Source organism: Pelophylax lessonae (assembly GCF_965119305.1).
Source record: "Pelophylax lessonae genome assembly, chromosome: 2".
NCBI lineage: Eukaryota > Metazoa > Chordata > Amphibia > Anura > Ranidae > Pelophylax > Pelophylax lessonae.
Genome location: NC_138769.1, coordinates 561,950,053 through 561,967,721, shown reverse-complemented (window position 1 = coordinate 561,967,721; position 17,669 = coordinate 561,950,053). Strand labels below are relative to the sequence as shown.

General features: G+C 44.5%; 1 protein-coding gene across 5 annotated transcripts in view; it reads right to left on the bottom strand.

The window, feature by feature from the left end:
- Positions 1-17,669, bottom strand: part of SMARCC2 (SWI/SNF related BAF chromatin remodeling complex subunit C2) — a 209,476-nt gene that overhangs the window by 18,808 nt on the left and 172,999 nt on the right. For all 5 annotated transcript variants that reach the window (XM_082245457.1, XM_082245459.1, XM_082245460.1 and 2 more), the window contains exons 22-23: positions 13,476-13,630; positions 7,574-7,708 (exon numbers count right to left, since the gene is read on the bottom strand). In XM_082245457.1, the coding sequence (XP_082101583.1) occupies positions 7,574-7,708; positions 13,476-13,630 (290 nt within the window). The remainder of the gene's footprint in view (positions 1-7,573; positions 7,709-13,475; positions 13,631-17,669) is intronic.

Genomic DNA, 17,669 nt, shown 5'->3' with positions numbered 1-17,669 from the left:
ATTAAAAGAAAAAAAAAAAAAAAAATATATATATATATATATATATATATATATATATATATGATGCACCAAAGTGCACAGTGCTAAATAATTGGTGATCCCAATATACAATAAACTTCTGTACATGTGATCATATCAGGTAGTGGTCAAATTATGCACATTTGCAAAAATTGTGCAATATTGTGCTTCACTATAAATATATATAAATAAATAAATAAGTAAATGTAAATAAATATGTTAATCTATACAAAACCAATTTAAATGTAGTATCACAATAAATTATCATCAATTCATGATACAAAGAACAAAAACAAAAATGTGTTCTTATAAATATAAAGTCAGATATAGTGATTCATAAAAAGTCCCAAGATAAAGTCCAAGTAAAGTGCAGCAAAAAAAAATGTGCAAAAAAGTGCAGACTGTGCTAATTATTCAAAAAATAAAGTGCAAAATTGTGCTGGCTCTTCAGAGGTGGTTGTGCTGATTCTTCAGAAGTAATGTGTGTGGTAAGGCACCCTTTGTGCTGCTTACACCAGTCACCCCCTAAAATGACTCACCAGATGGGATGGCTGGTAAAGTTATAAACCAGCAATAGCGTTGTTTGTTAATATATGGGTTAAATCTTCCTTCACTTAATCCTCCTCAAACAGCCATATCAACTCAGGCAGGGATATGTTATATATAAGAGAATGACAGTGTGATTCTGTATAAAAAAACACTTTTATTTAATAAGAATCTCACTCACATTTCATAAGTGTCTTCCTGGTAAAAGCAAGCTTTTTCAGGTCCTTACTGCTGATACAAGTATACAAGAAAACTCAGCACTTCCAGAGAGTCCTATGAGTGAGTGACAAATGGGGGCAAGCCTGGTTTTGTTCTACAGATCTTTAAAATCAGAATACCAAGTACAGTCATTTGAAAAGGACTCACTGGGAAAGATGTCACCAAAATCTGTAATATAAGACAAAATATGGGGAAACGTCCCTACGACATATATATAAATTATATTTGAAAGAAAACCATTAGGAGAAAAGTTTTAATTTATACAGAAGAGCGTTGGTTGAGGCCCATTTACACTGTTGAGGCATGTTAATATACACTCATTAATGTGCATTATGTAAGGGCTGTCAACACTGCAGTGCACATAAAATGCATGTAAAAGCACACTATCAAAAAGGGAAACACAATAAGTGTCTTCTGCATTTTTGGATGTTGCTCTGCAAAGTCTTACAAGACTGTTGTGTGCAGAAAAGGCAATTGTGCTATTACAAACCTTGCTTCTACATACATTGCAGCTGACAGACTGGAGAAGCACCCAGGCATGAATGAGCCGACTTGGATGTAGTGATAGAATATTACATGCATGTAAAAAATTGGATTTTTGACTTACCGTAAAATCCATTTCTCTGCTGTTCTTTGACAGACACAGCTCCTGATCTTCTTAGCCATTGGTCTTATACTGCCCCCTACAGGGGTAGGATACAAGGCAGAAAAAAAAGTCTGACTACGCCTATGGGCAGTCCCGGAGGGTTTTCTCCCTCATCTTTGCTATAGGTACTCTGCTTTTTTCTAGTCAGGAGTAAGGAACTAGATCCTTGCTGGGATCTCTGGTCCTTGCAATTTTTTCCTTTTTAGATAGATTTTTTTTTTTTGGTCTCCTGTTTTTTTTTCCTGTGAGATCTACAAGCAGCTGCTGGACTTGGCGACGGGCTGGATAATCTAGATCCAGTGGCCCCCCCAGTCTGGCCAGCGAGTGGGCGCAGACCTCAGCTCCGCGCTAGGTCGGCCGCGACATAGCCCCAACGGACAGGGGCTGGCCTGCGAGTTAAATGCCTTGTGAGGTCACATACAACCGGGTCTCAGCTCGAGTACCAGCATTCCTCCTGGCCAAAAGCCCCCCCCCCCCCATGTCGATGGCGAGGGTTTCTGTCTGGAGCGGTGGCCGCCTGGTTTCTGATATGGTGAGTAGCTGTCCCTCCTCTTCCCCCTGGAGGGTTTTGGGGTGAATGTGGGGCCCTCAAAGGAACAGTCGTGTCTGTCATGAACATCAGAGAAATGGATTTTAGGGTAAGTCAAAAATCCCATTTTCTCTTTCGTTCATTGATGGGACACAGCTTCTGATCTTCTAACCATTGGAATGTCCCAAAGCATTGTTAAACATGAGGGGTGGGAACAGCGAAAAGAAACTCCAAAGGCTAACTATAGTCAACCAGGTAAACAGGAGCTCAACCAAAACAACTGGAGCCCACCTGAAAAAAACAATACAACCTCAAAGAGGACCAGGTCCTCTAAACAGCAGCCTGCAAAACCTTGAGGCCAAAGGAAGCATCCACAGATGCCAACACATACACATTATAGAACTTTGTAAAAGTGTGCACCGACTACCAGATGACGGAAGTCCCAGGAGGCACTGAGCGCCCAAGTAGAGTGCGCCTTGACAGGGAAAGGAGGAACCTGACCCCTGATGGAATAGGCCTGGATCACCGTCTGTCTGATCCATCTGGAAATGGTCGCAGAGGAAACGGACAACCCTTTCCAAGGCCCATCCGTGAACTCAAAGAGAGAGTCTGACTTCCTGAAAGACGCCGTAGCTGCCAGGTACACCCCAATTGCCCAGTCCACATCCAAGGCATGCAAAGCAATTTCCTTCTGTGTTGGCCTGGGACACAGGGAAGGCAACACAATGTCTTCATTCAAATGAAAACCAGAGACAACCTTTGGAAGGAACGACGGACAGGGGCAAAGGACTACCTTATCTCTGTGAACCACCAAGGTGAACGACAAGATAACGCCACCAATTCCGACACCCTGCACGCAGAGGTGATAGCCACCAAAAAGGCAACCTTCTGGGACATCGTAAGTTAGGGAATCTCCTGAAGATTCTCAAAAGGAGGCTTCTGGAGGACTGAGAGCACCAATTTGAGGTCCCAAGGCAGTAAATGAGACCGCATTGGAGTAGCCAAGTGCCAAACTCCCTGAAGAAAAGTACGCACCAAGGAGTGTGTGGCCAATGGCCGTTGAAAGAAGACTGCTAAGGCCGACACCTGGCCCTTGAAGGTACTCGAGGCCAATTTCTGTTCAAACCCCCGTTGAAGGTAGGTCAAGATCCGAGCCACCGGGAAGGAGCGAGAAAGAAACCCCAAGAGACTCACACCGCGCAATGTACGTCTTCCACGTATGATGGTAGTTCTTCCTAGAGGTAGATTTCCTAGCATTCAACAGTGCAGGAATAACCGACTCAAATAAACCCCTATCCTTCAGCACCTGGCGTTGAACAGCCAAGCCATCAATGCTAGCGACTGTAAAGCAGGATGGAAGATTGGTCCTTGGGACAGCAGATCCTCCCTGAGAGGAAGCTGCCAAGGAACTCCAGCAACCAACCGCACTAGATCGGCGTACCAAGCCCAGCGAGGCCAGTCCGGAGCCACTAAGATGACCGGAATCCCTTCTGCCTTGATCGTGTGTAGAAGTCTTGGCAAAAGCTTGACAGGAGGGAAGGTGTAAATCAGATGATACTGACCCCACGGGGCCACCAGCGCGTCTGTGGCGTCCGCCAGAGTATCCCTTGACTGAGCCACAAACCTCTGCACCTTTCTGTTGAGTTGAGAAGCCAACAGATCCACCTCGGGGGTGCCCCACTGGAGACACAGCTGATGAAACAACCCCGGATGAAGGGACCACTACCTGTGGTCCAACGCCTGCCGACTGAGGTAATACGCCTGCCAATTTTCCACCCCAGGAATGTGTATGGCGGAGAGGGCTGGAACGAGCCGTTCTGCTCACCTTAGAATACCAGCTACCTCCAGGGCCATCTTACCGAATGGGCAAGCTGGGCAGTTGTCCGGGGGCCCCACTTTCCCAGGGGCCCCACCTGGCCAGTGACCCAGCCCCAGCCAAGCATTAGTCCCGATTCCCGTGTGCATCCCGTGGCCAAACTTAGCAGGTGGCAAGCGCCTGTCTCTTTCCTGCACTGCTGTCAGACCACTTGGGCTGTGGAGGGGGAGCCCACAACTGCAGGAATGCCTGTCTGCCTCCACGGGAACAGGCACACACAGGACAGTCGAGTCAGACTCCCGACCTTGTGTGTGTTCACCGGACTCAGCCGCCCAACTTGGAAGCTGTGATTAGCCTGACACTACTGTACCAATAAATATCGCCTTATAAAATTTGCATTTTTATTCTCATTGGTGATTGTGTAGGCAGGGCCCCAGTGCACTGCATTGCCCAGGGCCCTTTAATACTCTTAAGATGGCACTGGCTACCTCCAGAGCCACCAGGACACTTCTTGTGCCCCCCTTGGTGACTGACATAAGCCACAGCCGTGGCATTGTCCAATTGAATGTGCACTGGACAACCCTGAAGACGATCCATCCAATGATCCAGACACAGTCTGATCGCTCAGAGTTCCAAGACATTGATTGGGAGTCAGGATTCTTCCAGCATTCAGATCCCCTGAGCAGAATGCTTGCCGGGGACGCCTTTCCAGCTGGACAGGCTGGCATCTGTAGTGACCACTATCCAATACAAGGGGAGGAAGGAATTTCCCAGCTGAAGCACCGGAGAAAGAAGCCACCATTTTCAGGGACTCCTTCGTGCCCTGACCCAGCCGGATCTGATTGTCCAGAGACCTTAAAGGCCGGGGACTCTTCAAACGGAATCATGGTTGCCTTGTTCAATCTGGAAACCGGAGGGTCCGCCACCGGTGGAACAGACCACTTCTTAATAAGGGAGTATTGCCTAGCAAATTGCTTATGGACCCCAAGTGGACGCTTTGGTTGTCGCCACTCTTTAGTGACAATACTGTGAAAATAGGAGGGGAAAGGGAACACCTTTTCCGCTCTGGATGGCTTGTGAGTGCCAAAGAGAACCAGCACCTCTGTTGCAGCTGCGTCCTCTATCATTAAGCTGTTTCACGCACAGCTACAATCAGTGCATCCACCAGCACCTTCTGTACGCGATTGCAGAAGAAGTGGTATCCTCCTCACTATCTGAGGATTCAGGGCGCATGGTCAAGGACCCAGCAGGGAGTCCCACGTCGCTGGCGGTTGAATCAGATTCAGGATCTGATGAAAAAGATGAGGCAGGAGAAGGCGGGGTCGCTTTTTGCCAGCCCGTCGCCCAAAAACCAGCTCCACCAAGAACACAAAGGATTCCAGAACCGCCGTCAGTGCATCAATGGATGGATGGGGCCGGAGGACCCCGCAGCCTCAGAGAGGGGATCCGGTGGGAAGATGTGCTTCAAAGACTCCATGAGTCAACAGGGGGACCCTACAAAAAAGTGTAAAACACTGCTAAGGGACACCCTCCAGACGCTCCGGCAGCCCCACTTGGTCGCCAGTAACAGAGCACCGAATCGATCCTCAGCAGAGAGGGAGAAGACCCCACCAGACTCACCACCCCGCAGAAACCAGGCACTGCAGCCACCAAGAGAATCTGCACTGCATGTTCGGCGATCAGGAAATTAAATGACCCAAGAGGCAGCACCAGGGGATGAGGAGGGGCTCCAAACACCAAAATCGCCGCCCAGAGGGCTCCACTGTCATGGCCACCGCTATTTTCAATGACAAACCACAGCAAAATGGCCACCAGACTACACAAACATGGCCACCGTGCATAGAAACACAGGCTACAAGAAAATGGTGGCCCCACAAGGCTCCCAGGGACCCAGGAGGGATCCCTAGGCCTCAGAAAACGGCACAGGCAGGAAGGGACAGTACCCCCACAGCCGATCGCCGGATGCCCCCTGCCACCATCGCCAGCACAGCACCCTGCCCCCATCCCACATGGTGAACCAGGCCACCCCACAGCCCCAGCATCAGTGGAGGGGGGCGATATCGCCCACAGGGACTAATAAGGGGGTTGCCAAACAGGAAGAAGGGGAATGCAGGGGTCCGACCGTGCCAAGGAGGGGCTCACATCCACCCCAAAACCCTCCAGGGGGAGAGGGGGGACCGATACTTACCATACGAGGAACCAGGCAGGCACCGATCCAGACTGAACCCCTCGCCATCGAAATGGGGGGCTGTCGGCCAGGAGGAATGCTGAGACTCGAGCCCAGAACCCGATCATATGTGACCTTGCAAAGCGTTTAACTCGCAGGCCAGCCCCCATCTGGTGGGGCTATGTCGCGGCCGACCTAGCGCAGAGCGGAGGTCTGCGCGCGCTCGCTGGCCAGACTGAGGTGACCACCGGATCTAGATTATCCAGCCCGTCGCCCAGTCCGGCAACTGATTGCAGATCTCACAGGAAGAAAACAGGAGGAAAAAAAAATTGCCAGGACCAGAGATCCCAGCAAGGAACTAGGTTCTTACACCTGACTAGGCAGCGTGAGTATAGCAGAGAGGGAGTATACCCCCTGGGACTGCCCATAGGCGTAGCACACTTTTTTCTGCCTAGTGTCCTACTCCTGTAGGGGGCAGTATAAACCCAATGGTTGAGAAGATCAGGAGCTGTGTCCGTCAATGAACGAAAGAGAAATACACCTGCACAATTTTTCTAACAGAGTGCACCACAATGCTGTATTTGTGTGTTAGGGTACCATTTGTAATAAATGGTAGCATACAGCAATGCAGCTATATCTTTAAATTAAAATGTGTTATGGTAAGATGCAAACGCACAGATGTGAATCTGCCCTAAATGTGCAAATATCCAGGTGATGTCTGTTCAGAGTATTACCGTATAACACTAATAACTCTAATATTATTTGACAATCTATATAGGACATGGAAGGATAGTGAACTATATTTAAAATGTAGCTAAAGCTTTTCTTTAGTTTTGGATAGTGTAAAGAAGGGTTAAAGTGATAATAAAGGCATTAAAAAATATATATAACAAACATGTTATACTTACCTGCTTTGTGCAGTGGCTTTGCACAGAGCAGCCACGATCCTCCTCTTCTTGGGTCAAACGCCGGTGCTCCTGGCCTCTCTCTCCTCACAAGTGCCCTCAGAGAAAGCAGCTGCTCTACGTGTCCATTTACACTCTGGCTGTGACTGACAGCAGTGAAGGGAGGGAGAGTCCCCAGAAAGCTGAAGCTCTTGTGCACAGTGCAGGATTGCGATGGGGCTCAGGTAAGTATTGGGATGCGGGGGTGCTGCTGCACCGAAAATGTTTTTTTATCTTCATGCATAGAGTGCATGAAGGTAAAACATTTTGCAGCCTTTAGAACCACTTTAAAACCCCTATCAGGTTGATTTGTTGCTGTCTGTGTCCTGCTGGGAGGTTTCCCTTCACTCCCTATTTTAGAATAGGGACAATAGAACAGAAGTAAGAGGCAACCTCCCTAGAAATAACCATCTTAGACAGTGGTCATTAGAACATTTGTCCATACTGGAAGATTTCTTCACCTTTTGCTCTCATGACAATTCTTAAATTTAGAATTTCTTCTGAACTTTCTGTTTTAGCGACAGTGTTTAGCAGTGAGTGTGAATCTCCCCAGAAGGAAGACAGACAGTAATAGAAATTTAGCAAAGGGTCTACCCTTTCCCTTTGTAACCAAAACTAAAATACACAGTTTTTCCTTTAACAAACATACACTTTTAAGTACAACATTTTAAAATGTTTAAGGACTCACCGCCTCCCGTTCTCTATCCATGATGGTTTCCAGCTCCTCAAAGTGCCTCAGTTTGATTTCTAGTTTCTTCATTTGAGTCTCCACCAGTAAAGCCACTAGTGACTTGATCTTGCGTTCCTCCACTGCAGCCAGATGCTAATTAATGGCACATAATTATGATTAGAAAGAGGTGGTATTTATGCTATGCAAGTGCTACTATTTGGTTTAGACTAGGCCATCAACAGGTGCATCTTGTAAAATTAGAAAATCATCAAAAGGTAATTTATTTAAGTAATTCAAAAAGTGAATCGTTTATATAGATGTGTTACAGAGAGAAATATTTCATATATTTCACAGAGAGAAGCATTTCTTTCTTTTAATTTTGACTATTCTGGCTTACAGCTAGTAAAAACCCAAAATTCAGTATCTCAGAAAATTTGAATATTACATGAGACCAAAAAAAAAAGAAGTTTAAATACAGAAATGTTGGCTTACTGAAAAATATAGTATAGTATGCACTCAATACTTGGTTTGTGCAGAGTGGCATGGAGACGATCAGCCTGTGGCACTGCTGAGATGTTATTGAGGCCCTGGTTTCTTTGATAGGGGCCTTCAGCTTATCTGCATTGTTAGATCTGGTGTCTCTCATCTTCCTCTTGACAACACCCCACAGATTCTCTATGGAGTTTAGGTCAGGCGAGTTTGCTGGCCAATCAAGAACAGTGATACCATGATCATTAAACCAGGTATTGGTACTTTTGGCAGTGTGGGCAGGTGTCAAGTCCTCCTGGAAAATGAAATCAGCATCTCCATAAATCTGGTCAGCAGAGGGAAACATGAAGTGCTCTAGAATTTCCTGGTAGACGTCTGCGCTGACTTTGGACTTGATAAAACACAGGGGACCAAGACTAGCAGATGACATGGCTCCACAAATCATCACAGACTGTGGAAGTTTCACTCCGGACCTCATGAAACTTGGATTCTGTGCCTCTCCACTCTTCCTCCAGACTCTGTGACCTTGATTTCCAAATGAAATGCAACATTCTTTTATTGGTCTTATGTAATATTCTAAATTTCTGAGATACAACATTTTGGGTTTTCACTAGCTGTAAGCCATAATCATCAAAATTAGAAAAATAAATGTTTAAAATATATAACTTTGTATGTAACGCATCTATAAAAAATAAAGAACCACTTTTTAATCAGAGTATAGCACTAAGTCAATTAAACTCCTGGGATATTGATTTGGTCAGTTAAGTAGTAGAGGGGGTCGTTAATAAGTTTTAGCTGCTTTGGTGTTAATGAACTGCACTCTCTGCTAGAAAATATCAAATGGGATAGGACCCTGGGAACAAAGAACATGGAGGAAAAATGGGAGTGCTTCAAGACCATACTAAACAAAGGGATTGGCCAGTGCATTCCAAAGGGATATAAATTTAAAAGAGCAAAACTAAACCCTGGGTGGCTAAACTCCAACATAAAAATGCATATTAATACTAAATAAAAGGCCTTCAAAAATACAAGGCTGAGGGGTCATTGGCAGCATTCAAGCATTACAAAGAGTATAATAAGAAATGTAAAGACGAATCAAGACGGCTAAAATAGAACATGAGAGACATATAGCTGAAGAGAGTAAAAAGAACCCCAATAAATTCTTTAAGTATATAAACAGTAAGAAAGCGAGGCCAGAACACATTGGCCCCATAAAAGACGACAAAGGAAATTTGGCCACAGAGGACAGAGAAAAGGCGGAATTGTTAAATAATTTCTTCTATTCAGTCTTCACAAAAGAATCGGGGGGCTACACTAACCCAGCTTGTAATGCTAAACTAAATAATACACCTCAGGAAGTACCGCCATGGCTAACAGAAGATAGACTTGGAACTAAACTAGAAAAACTTAACATAAATAAATCACCAGGACCGGATGGCTTGCACCCGAGGGTTCTTAAAGAGCTCAGCCAGGTGATTGCCAGACCATTATTCTTGATCTTTAGGGATAGTCTACAGACGGGTATGGTGCCAGCTGATTGGAAAAAAGCCAACGTGGTAACAATATTTAAAAAAGGGCAGAGATATATCCCGAGTAACTATAGGCCGGTCAGCCTAACATCATTAGTCTGCAAGATTTTGGAGGGGATGTTAAGGGACCACATACAAGACTTTAGTAATGAAAACAGTATTATTAGTAGTAATCAGCATGGATTCATGAAAAATCGTTCTTGCCAAACCAATCTATTAACCTTCTACGATGAAGTGAGCTGCCACCTAGATAAAGGTAAGCCTGTGGATGTGGTGTATCTGGACTTTACAAAGGCCTTTGACACCGTGCCCCACAAACGCTTACTGTACAAACTAAGGAATGTAGGTATGGACCATAGGGTGAGTAACTGGATAGAGAACTGGATCCAGGGGAGAGTACAGAGAGTGGTTAATAATGGGGAGTACTCGGATTGGGCGGGTGTGGAAAGTGGGGTCCCCCAAGGCTCTGTCCTGGGACCAATCCTGTTTAATTTATTCATAAATGATCTAGAGGAGGAGATATCTAGTACAATCTCAGTATTTCTGGATGATACTAAACTCAGCATGCCAATATCTTCTATGCAGGATGTGGAGACCTTACAAGCGGACTTGAACAAAATAATGGGGTGGGCAACTACATGGCAGATGAGGTTTAATGTTGAAAAATGTAAAGTAATGCACTTGGGCGTCAGAAACACGAAAGCAAGCTACTCACTAGGGGGGAATCCTCTGGGTGAGTCTACGATGGAAAAGGACCTGGGGGTACTGGTGGACAACAGGCTTGGCAGTGGCATGCAATGCCAAGCCGCTGCAAGCAAAACCAACAGAATACTGGCATGTATAAAAAAGGGGATTCACTCCAGAAATAAAGAGATTATTCTCCCACTCTGGTCCGGCCACATCTGGAGTATGCTGTCCAGTTCTGGGCACCGGTCCTCAGGAAGGATGTACTGGAACTGGAGAGAGTAAAGAGAAGGGCAACAAAAATAATTAGGGGAATGGAGAACATCAGCTTTGAGGAAAGACTTCAAGCATTGAAATTATTCTCTCTGGAGAAGAGACGATTGAGGGGGAATATGATATCAATTTACAAATACTGTACTGGTGACCCTAGCATAAGGAACAAACTTTTTAGAGAAAGGGAATACAATAAGACACATAGCCACTCACTAAAACTAGAGGAAAAACGGTTTAACCTTAAATTACGTAAGGGGTTCTTCACTGTCAGAGCAGTAAGGATGTGGAATTCTCTTCCACAAGCAGTCATATCAGCAGGGAGCATCGATAGTTCCAAAAAACTACTAGATGGGCACCTTAAAGACCACAACATACAGGGGTATACAATGTACGGTTAACAGCAAACACACACACATCATAGGTTGAACTGGATGGACTGATGTCTTTTTTCAACCTCACAAACTATGTAACTATGTAACAGATGCACTAGATGTGCAACAATGAGACAACCTCCAAAACAGAATGTTTTTTTCAGGTGGAGGCTACTGAAATTTTTTCTCCTACTCATCTTTTCTGACTGTTTTTCAATAGTTTTGCATTTGGCTAGGGTTAGTGTCACTACTGGTAGCATGAGGCGATACCTTGACCTTCTAAAGGTTGCACAGGCATTCCAGCTCCTCCAGGATAGCACATCAATACATGCCATTGCCAGAAGGTTTGCTGTGTCTCCCACCGCAGTCTCAAGAGCATGGAGGAGATTCCAGGAGACAGGCAGTTAGTCTAGGAGAGCTGGACAGAGCCAAAGAAGGTCCTTAACCCATCAGCAGGACCGGTATCTGCTCCTTAGTGCAAGGAGGAACAGGATGAGCACTGCCAGAGCCTACAAAATGACATCCATCAGGCCACTGGTGTGAATGTCTTTTACCAAACAGAAACAGACTTCACACAGATGAGAGCAGGTTCACCCTGAGTACATGAGACAGACGTGAAAGGGTCAGGAGAAGCCGTGGAAAATGTATGCTACCTGTAACATTGTTCAGCATGACTGGTTTTGGTGGTTGGTCAGTGATGGTCTGGGGAGGCATATCCATGGAGGGATGCCCAGACCTCTACAGGCTAGACAATGGCACCCTGACTGCCATTAGTTATTGGGATGAAATCTTTGGACCCATTGTCAGACCCTACACTGGTGCAGTGGGTCCTGGGTTCCTCATGGTGCTCGACAATGCCTGGCCTCATGTGGTGAGAGTATGTAGCCAGTAACTGGAGGATTAAGGAATTGATACCATTGAATGTCCCCACGCTCGCCTGACCTAAATCCAATAGAACATCTCTGGGACATTATGGTTTGGTCCATATGATGCCACCAGGTTGCACCCCAGTCTGTTCAGAAGCTCAGTGATGCCCTGGTCCAGATCTGGGAGGAAATACCCCAGGACACCATCTGTTGCCTCAAAAGGCGCATGCCCTGACGTTGTCAGACAAGCATACAAGCACGTGGGGGGCCATACAAACTACTGAGTACCATTTTGAGTTTCTGCAAAGAAATTTCAGCAAAATGGGCTAGCCTGCTGCATCATTTTTTCATTTTGATTTTCGGGGTGTCTTTAAATTCAGCCCTATGTAGGTTGATAATTTTCATTTCCATTAAACGATGTGGCATCCTTTGATTCCTAACACATTACCCAGTTAATATCAGTATAGATAATCAGCATGATATTTTTCCCCATTGAGATCTGATGTGTTTTCAAAGTGTTCCTTTTTTAATTAAATTACTGAAACAAATGAACTTTTTGATGATATTCTAATTTTATGAGATGCACCTGTATGTTCACCCAGATGCTGAGAAAATATTTTTTCCTGTATGGCGTATGTTTGTTTGCTGGCCGATTAAAGACCAGCAGTTCCTCAGAAATTGCAAGCCTTTAGGTAGGTTACTGATGCATGATGTACATAATTCCTCTGAAAATGTTTAACATTCTAACTGGCCGATAATTGCAAGCTAGAAAGAACATGACTGCCTTTAAACTATGCCTGTCATATCCTCCATAACCCACTAGCTTGCATAGGAGGCTCCTTCAGTACCACAGCTTCAGTTACTGTCTAACACCAATCTGCATTTCAGTAGTCCAAACTTTGCTTCACTCATTATCCACCATTGTGAAAAAAATGCCTTTACTTCTTGTAACATTTCACAAACAAAAGAAGTTCTGGGGAAAAAAAAAAAAAGACTTAGGCCACTTTCACACTAGCGGACCGATCGGGTTCGCCTGTCAGTTTTTTCAGGCGGACCCAATAAGACCCTCCAGTCTCCTCTATGGAGCAGCGGGTGTCAACGGACATGTATCTGTTGACACCCGCCGATATTAGATTTGATACGATCAGCTAAAAACAGATGGATGGGGACCCGTTCCCCATCCATCTAGCTGATCTGATGGCAGTCGGGTGTAAAGGGACAGGCACTCCATTTACATCTGACCGCCCATAGAGAAAAGTAGGCTTTGCCTATCTCCGCTCTACATAAGCGGAGTGGACACGGACCAGCCATTCAACTGGTCAGCGGGGATCAGCAGACAAATTCCTCGCTAAGCAGGTGGACTTCAAAGGGAGCCCACCCTGTGTAGAATAAGCCTAAGGCCTCGTTAACACCATGTGCGGAGACGTGAGTTTTTCTGCACGTGTTCTGCAAGGGCCCAAAGGAAACAATTGTTCTCTATGTGCCCCATTCACACCACAACACTGGTATCAGGTGCAGATTTTTTCTGAGCAGGAATCTGCAATGTGTATAAAACTCACTGAAACACGCATGAGAACTTAAGTAAACTGATGTCTCTGCACATGACATCTGTGCTTTTTTTCCATCAGTTTTTCTGCACATATGGTGTGAACGAGGCCTGGGCTTGTTGGGTAAAACAGGGCCAACCAAGGCCAAGATTATTACTCACTTTAGCCTTCACAGCAGCAGCAGCCAAGGCAGCAGCAGCAGCTGTAGAGAGGTTTCCCTCCCCAATGTCTCTCTCCACCTTGTTCTTCACTGTGGTTTCCTCCTTATCCGTTTCTTCTGATCCTTCTTTACTATCAGAGACTTTGTCCCCATCAGCTGCAATTAACGCAAATAAGATTAATTGAAATACACATACACAGTATATGTAAAATATCATGAACTTGACATACTGTTCCCTCCCTGTATTATTCTACACATGACTAATATTCTACTATAAGACATATGGTTCAAAGGTCAGCCTATTAAATACTGAGGGAAGAGTTTGGAGAGGGGTGAACAGCGATTGTGGAACATAAAGTCAATTAGTGTGGCATGAAGCATCTGTATTTTTTGATTTGTGGTACAATTCAGTTTCTGGTAGATGCAGGTCTTTGATAACGCCCAAGTGGGAGGGCGAAACGCGTCAACGTACTTCCGATGCGGCAGAGCCTTGACGTCACTTCTTGGTATCCGTGGAACGCACGCTATGCAGAGTTCCCGGAACTAATCTGCATTATATAGCGGCACTGTTCCTATACATGCCTCCGATATTTTAACATATTGTTAGTAGAATTTATTGTGGGAATAAATATTGATCTAAACGGGCTTCACTATGTGGATCATCTATTTTTTTGGAGCTGCCCAGGGCCAATATCTTTAAGGGGCCGTAATCACAGAGTGCTGTAACTGGCATCATTGAGAGGATCCATTGCTTGTCTGGCTCAGAGTAACCATCCACAAGGGGTCACAACAGGGAGTCAGCCTGGAGGAATTTTCCTTTTGGTCACAAGCTTCTTTTGACCCCAAAGGGGTCCATCAGTTCTGGTGAGTAGAGTCCCAGAAGGGGATTGAGACACCTGGCACTGGCTATCACTTTGGAGCACTTTATTTGCAGTATCACCAGCACCTTTTCATTATACTGCACAATATATTGGACTTTTTAGCTCTATTAGCACTTTATAAGTATTTCACAGAATTTAGTTATTTTTGCACTATTTTGCACAATATCATCTGGACTTTTGCAGGTTTGCACTTATTGTATGAATTTCAAGCATTAGTGCACTTTTCAATTATTTATAAAAATTTTTTGCAAGCGCTGTGTTTTTTTGTCAATAATTCAGTTTCTGGTAGATGCAGGAGCCATCTGACAAAATGTTGCATCTATCAGAGAGATTTCTGCACTTGTTCCTGTTTCTGCACATTCTGTGGCCATTATGAGACAATCTCACCTGTCTGCTGGACTTGAAAAACCGTTAGACTTACCGGTAATAGTGTTTCTACGAACCTTCCAGGACGGCAACACATGAGAGATGAGAGGCTCCACTCTACAGGAAAAACAATCAGTTCATAGCTGTTAAAAGGCCCCACCCTTCCCCCTTGTCCCTCAGTTGTAAAAAAGTAGTTCTCCAACTGATTCACAAGGGATGTATAATCACTTAGATACTTGCCACCTATTGTTTACATTCTTTCCTCACCCTTTTAAAAGGGCACGAAGTAGGCCTGCCGTCCAGGAAGGTCCGTAGAAACACCGTTACCGGTAAGTCTAATGGACGGTTTTCTCCTCTCACCTTCCAGGACGGCAACACATGAGAGGATAATAAAGTACCCACAGGCCTACCTTAGGGTGGGTGTATTTCTAGTAAGCAAAAGAGTCATATATTTCGGAGATGCAGCCAGACCAGGAATAAAGTCAGAGTCATGGCGAATTCAAATAAAAAATAGCCAGCAGAGGGCAAGCTTGTAATAGGCATAGCTTGGACTCTAGATAATAAACCTTCATCCACCAGAGGAGAACCAGGGTAGTTCCAAATAATGGAAGTCTAAGGTGGGTGCATACACCACAGTAGTAGTAGCTGTTACCCTACCATTGTATGAGTAGGTGTAGTCAGCCCTCACACAGGTGGGAATCCAAGTCTCCTAGCATCTAAGGTCTTAATGAGCAAACAACTGGATATCAATAAGTCAGCCTCAGGAAGAGGTGGACATGACTTTAGCTTGGAGGCAATCAGACACATGAAGGGCTTAACAAGCAAACATTAAATACAGGTTAGTAAATGTAGCTCTTTGTATAGAGGTTTGCACCCAGAAAACCATCAGAGTTGCAGAAAACCTCCAGCCACTGAGTGGGAAGCATTTAAGACCACACTTCATGGTACTTTTATGTCCATTACCGGGATCAGCACTGCTGAGTTGGAAGCTGATATGTTGAGGGCTGAGGAGTCGTACACTGCAACACCCACTCCACAATCCCATGCCCAGTGGTTACACTCCCGTAGACTGTATGAACTCCGTTTGTTAGACCTCACGCAGAAAAAGATGCTATATACAGTGGGGGTCGAAAGTTTGGGCACCCCAGGTAAAAATTTGTATTAATGTGCATAAATAAGCCAAGGAAAGATGGAAAAATCTCCAAAAGGCATCACATTACAGATTAGACATTCTTATAATATGTCAACAAAAGTTAGATTCTATTTCCATCATTTACACTTTCAAAATAACAGAAAACAAAAAAATGGTGTCTGTAAAAGTTTGGGCACCCTGCAGAGTTAATATCTTGTACTGCCCCATTTGGCAAATATCACAGCTTGTAAACGCTTTTTGTAGCCAGCCAAGAGTCTTTCAATTCTTGTTTGAGGTATCTTTGCCCATTCTTCCTTACAAAAGTCTTCCAGTTCTTTGAGATTTCTGGGCTGTCTGTTACGCACTGCTCTTTTAAGATCTATCCATAGATTTTTAATTATGTTGAGGTCAGGAGATTGTGAAGGCCATGGCAAAACCTTCAGTTTACGCCTTTTGATGTAATCCCCCGTGGATTTCGAGGTGTGTTTAGGATCATTATCCATTTGCAGAAGCCATCGTCTCTTTAACTTCAGCTTTTTCACAGATGGCATCAAGTTACCATCCAAAATTTGCTGAAGTTTTATTGAATCCATTTTTCCTTCTCCTCGTGAGATGTTCCCTGTGCCACTGGCTGCACTGGCTGTTGCCACTGGCTGCAATACAACCCCAAAGCATGATTGATCCACCCCCATGCTTAACAGTTGGACAGAGGTTCTTTTCATTAAATTCTGTGCCCCTTCTTCTCCAAACGTACCTTTGCTCATTCCGGCCAAAAAGTTAAATTTTAACCTCATCGTTCCACAAAATTTGTTTCCAAAATGCATCAGGCTTGTCTATATGTTCATTTGCAAAGTTCAAACGCTGATTTTTGTGGTGAGGACGTAGAAGAGGTTTTCTTCTGATGACTCTTCCATGAAGACCATATTTGTACAAGTATCTCTTTATAGTGGAATAGTGTACCACAACTCCAGTGTCTGCCAGATCTTTCTGGAGGGATCGTGCAGTCAAACATGGGTTTTGAATTGTTTTTCTCACAATCCTGCGAGCTGTTCTATCTGATATTTTTCTTGGTCTTCCAGATCTTGCTTTAACTTCCACTGTTACTGATGACTGCCATTTCTTAATTACATTCCTAACAGAGGATATTGACATCTGAAAATGCTTTGCTATCTTCTTATAGCCTTCTCCAGCTTTGTGAGCATCAACTATTTTCAGTTTTCTAGACAACTGCTTAGAAGATCCCATGGTGCTGATTGTTGGGGCAAGGTCAGATGAGTCTTGGCATTTAAAACCTTTGAGATTGACATCACCTGGTCTTCCCAGATGATGATTGAGAACAATCCGTGACACTGGCAGGACTCAGCCTTGCAAAGGGGGCAGTGCATGCTATAAGTTCTGCAGGGTGCCCAAACTTTTGCAGATGCCATTTTTTTTGTAATTTTGAAAGTGTCAGTGATGGAAATAAAATCTAACTTTTGTTGACATATAAGAATGTCTAATCTGTAATTTGATGCCTTTTGGAGATTTTTCCATCTTTCCTTGGCTTCTTTATGCACATTAATACAAATTTTTACCTGGGGTGCCCAAACTTTTTTTTTTTTTTTAAAAATCAGTTGTTTTATTGACGCTATTTTAAAAGGAGGTACCCACAAGGCAGTCTGGTAAAAACAAGAATTAAAATGCACTTCTGTGGAAAGCATAAAAACAGCGTTTCAGGGATGGGGGAGGAATCCTAAAAGGCAAAAACAAAAACAAACAAACAACAGCAGGTATATAAAACCATATTGCCACGACATACAGAACACAAACGCAACGT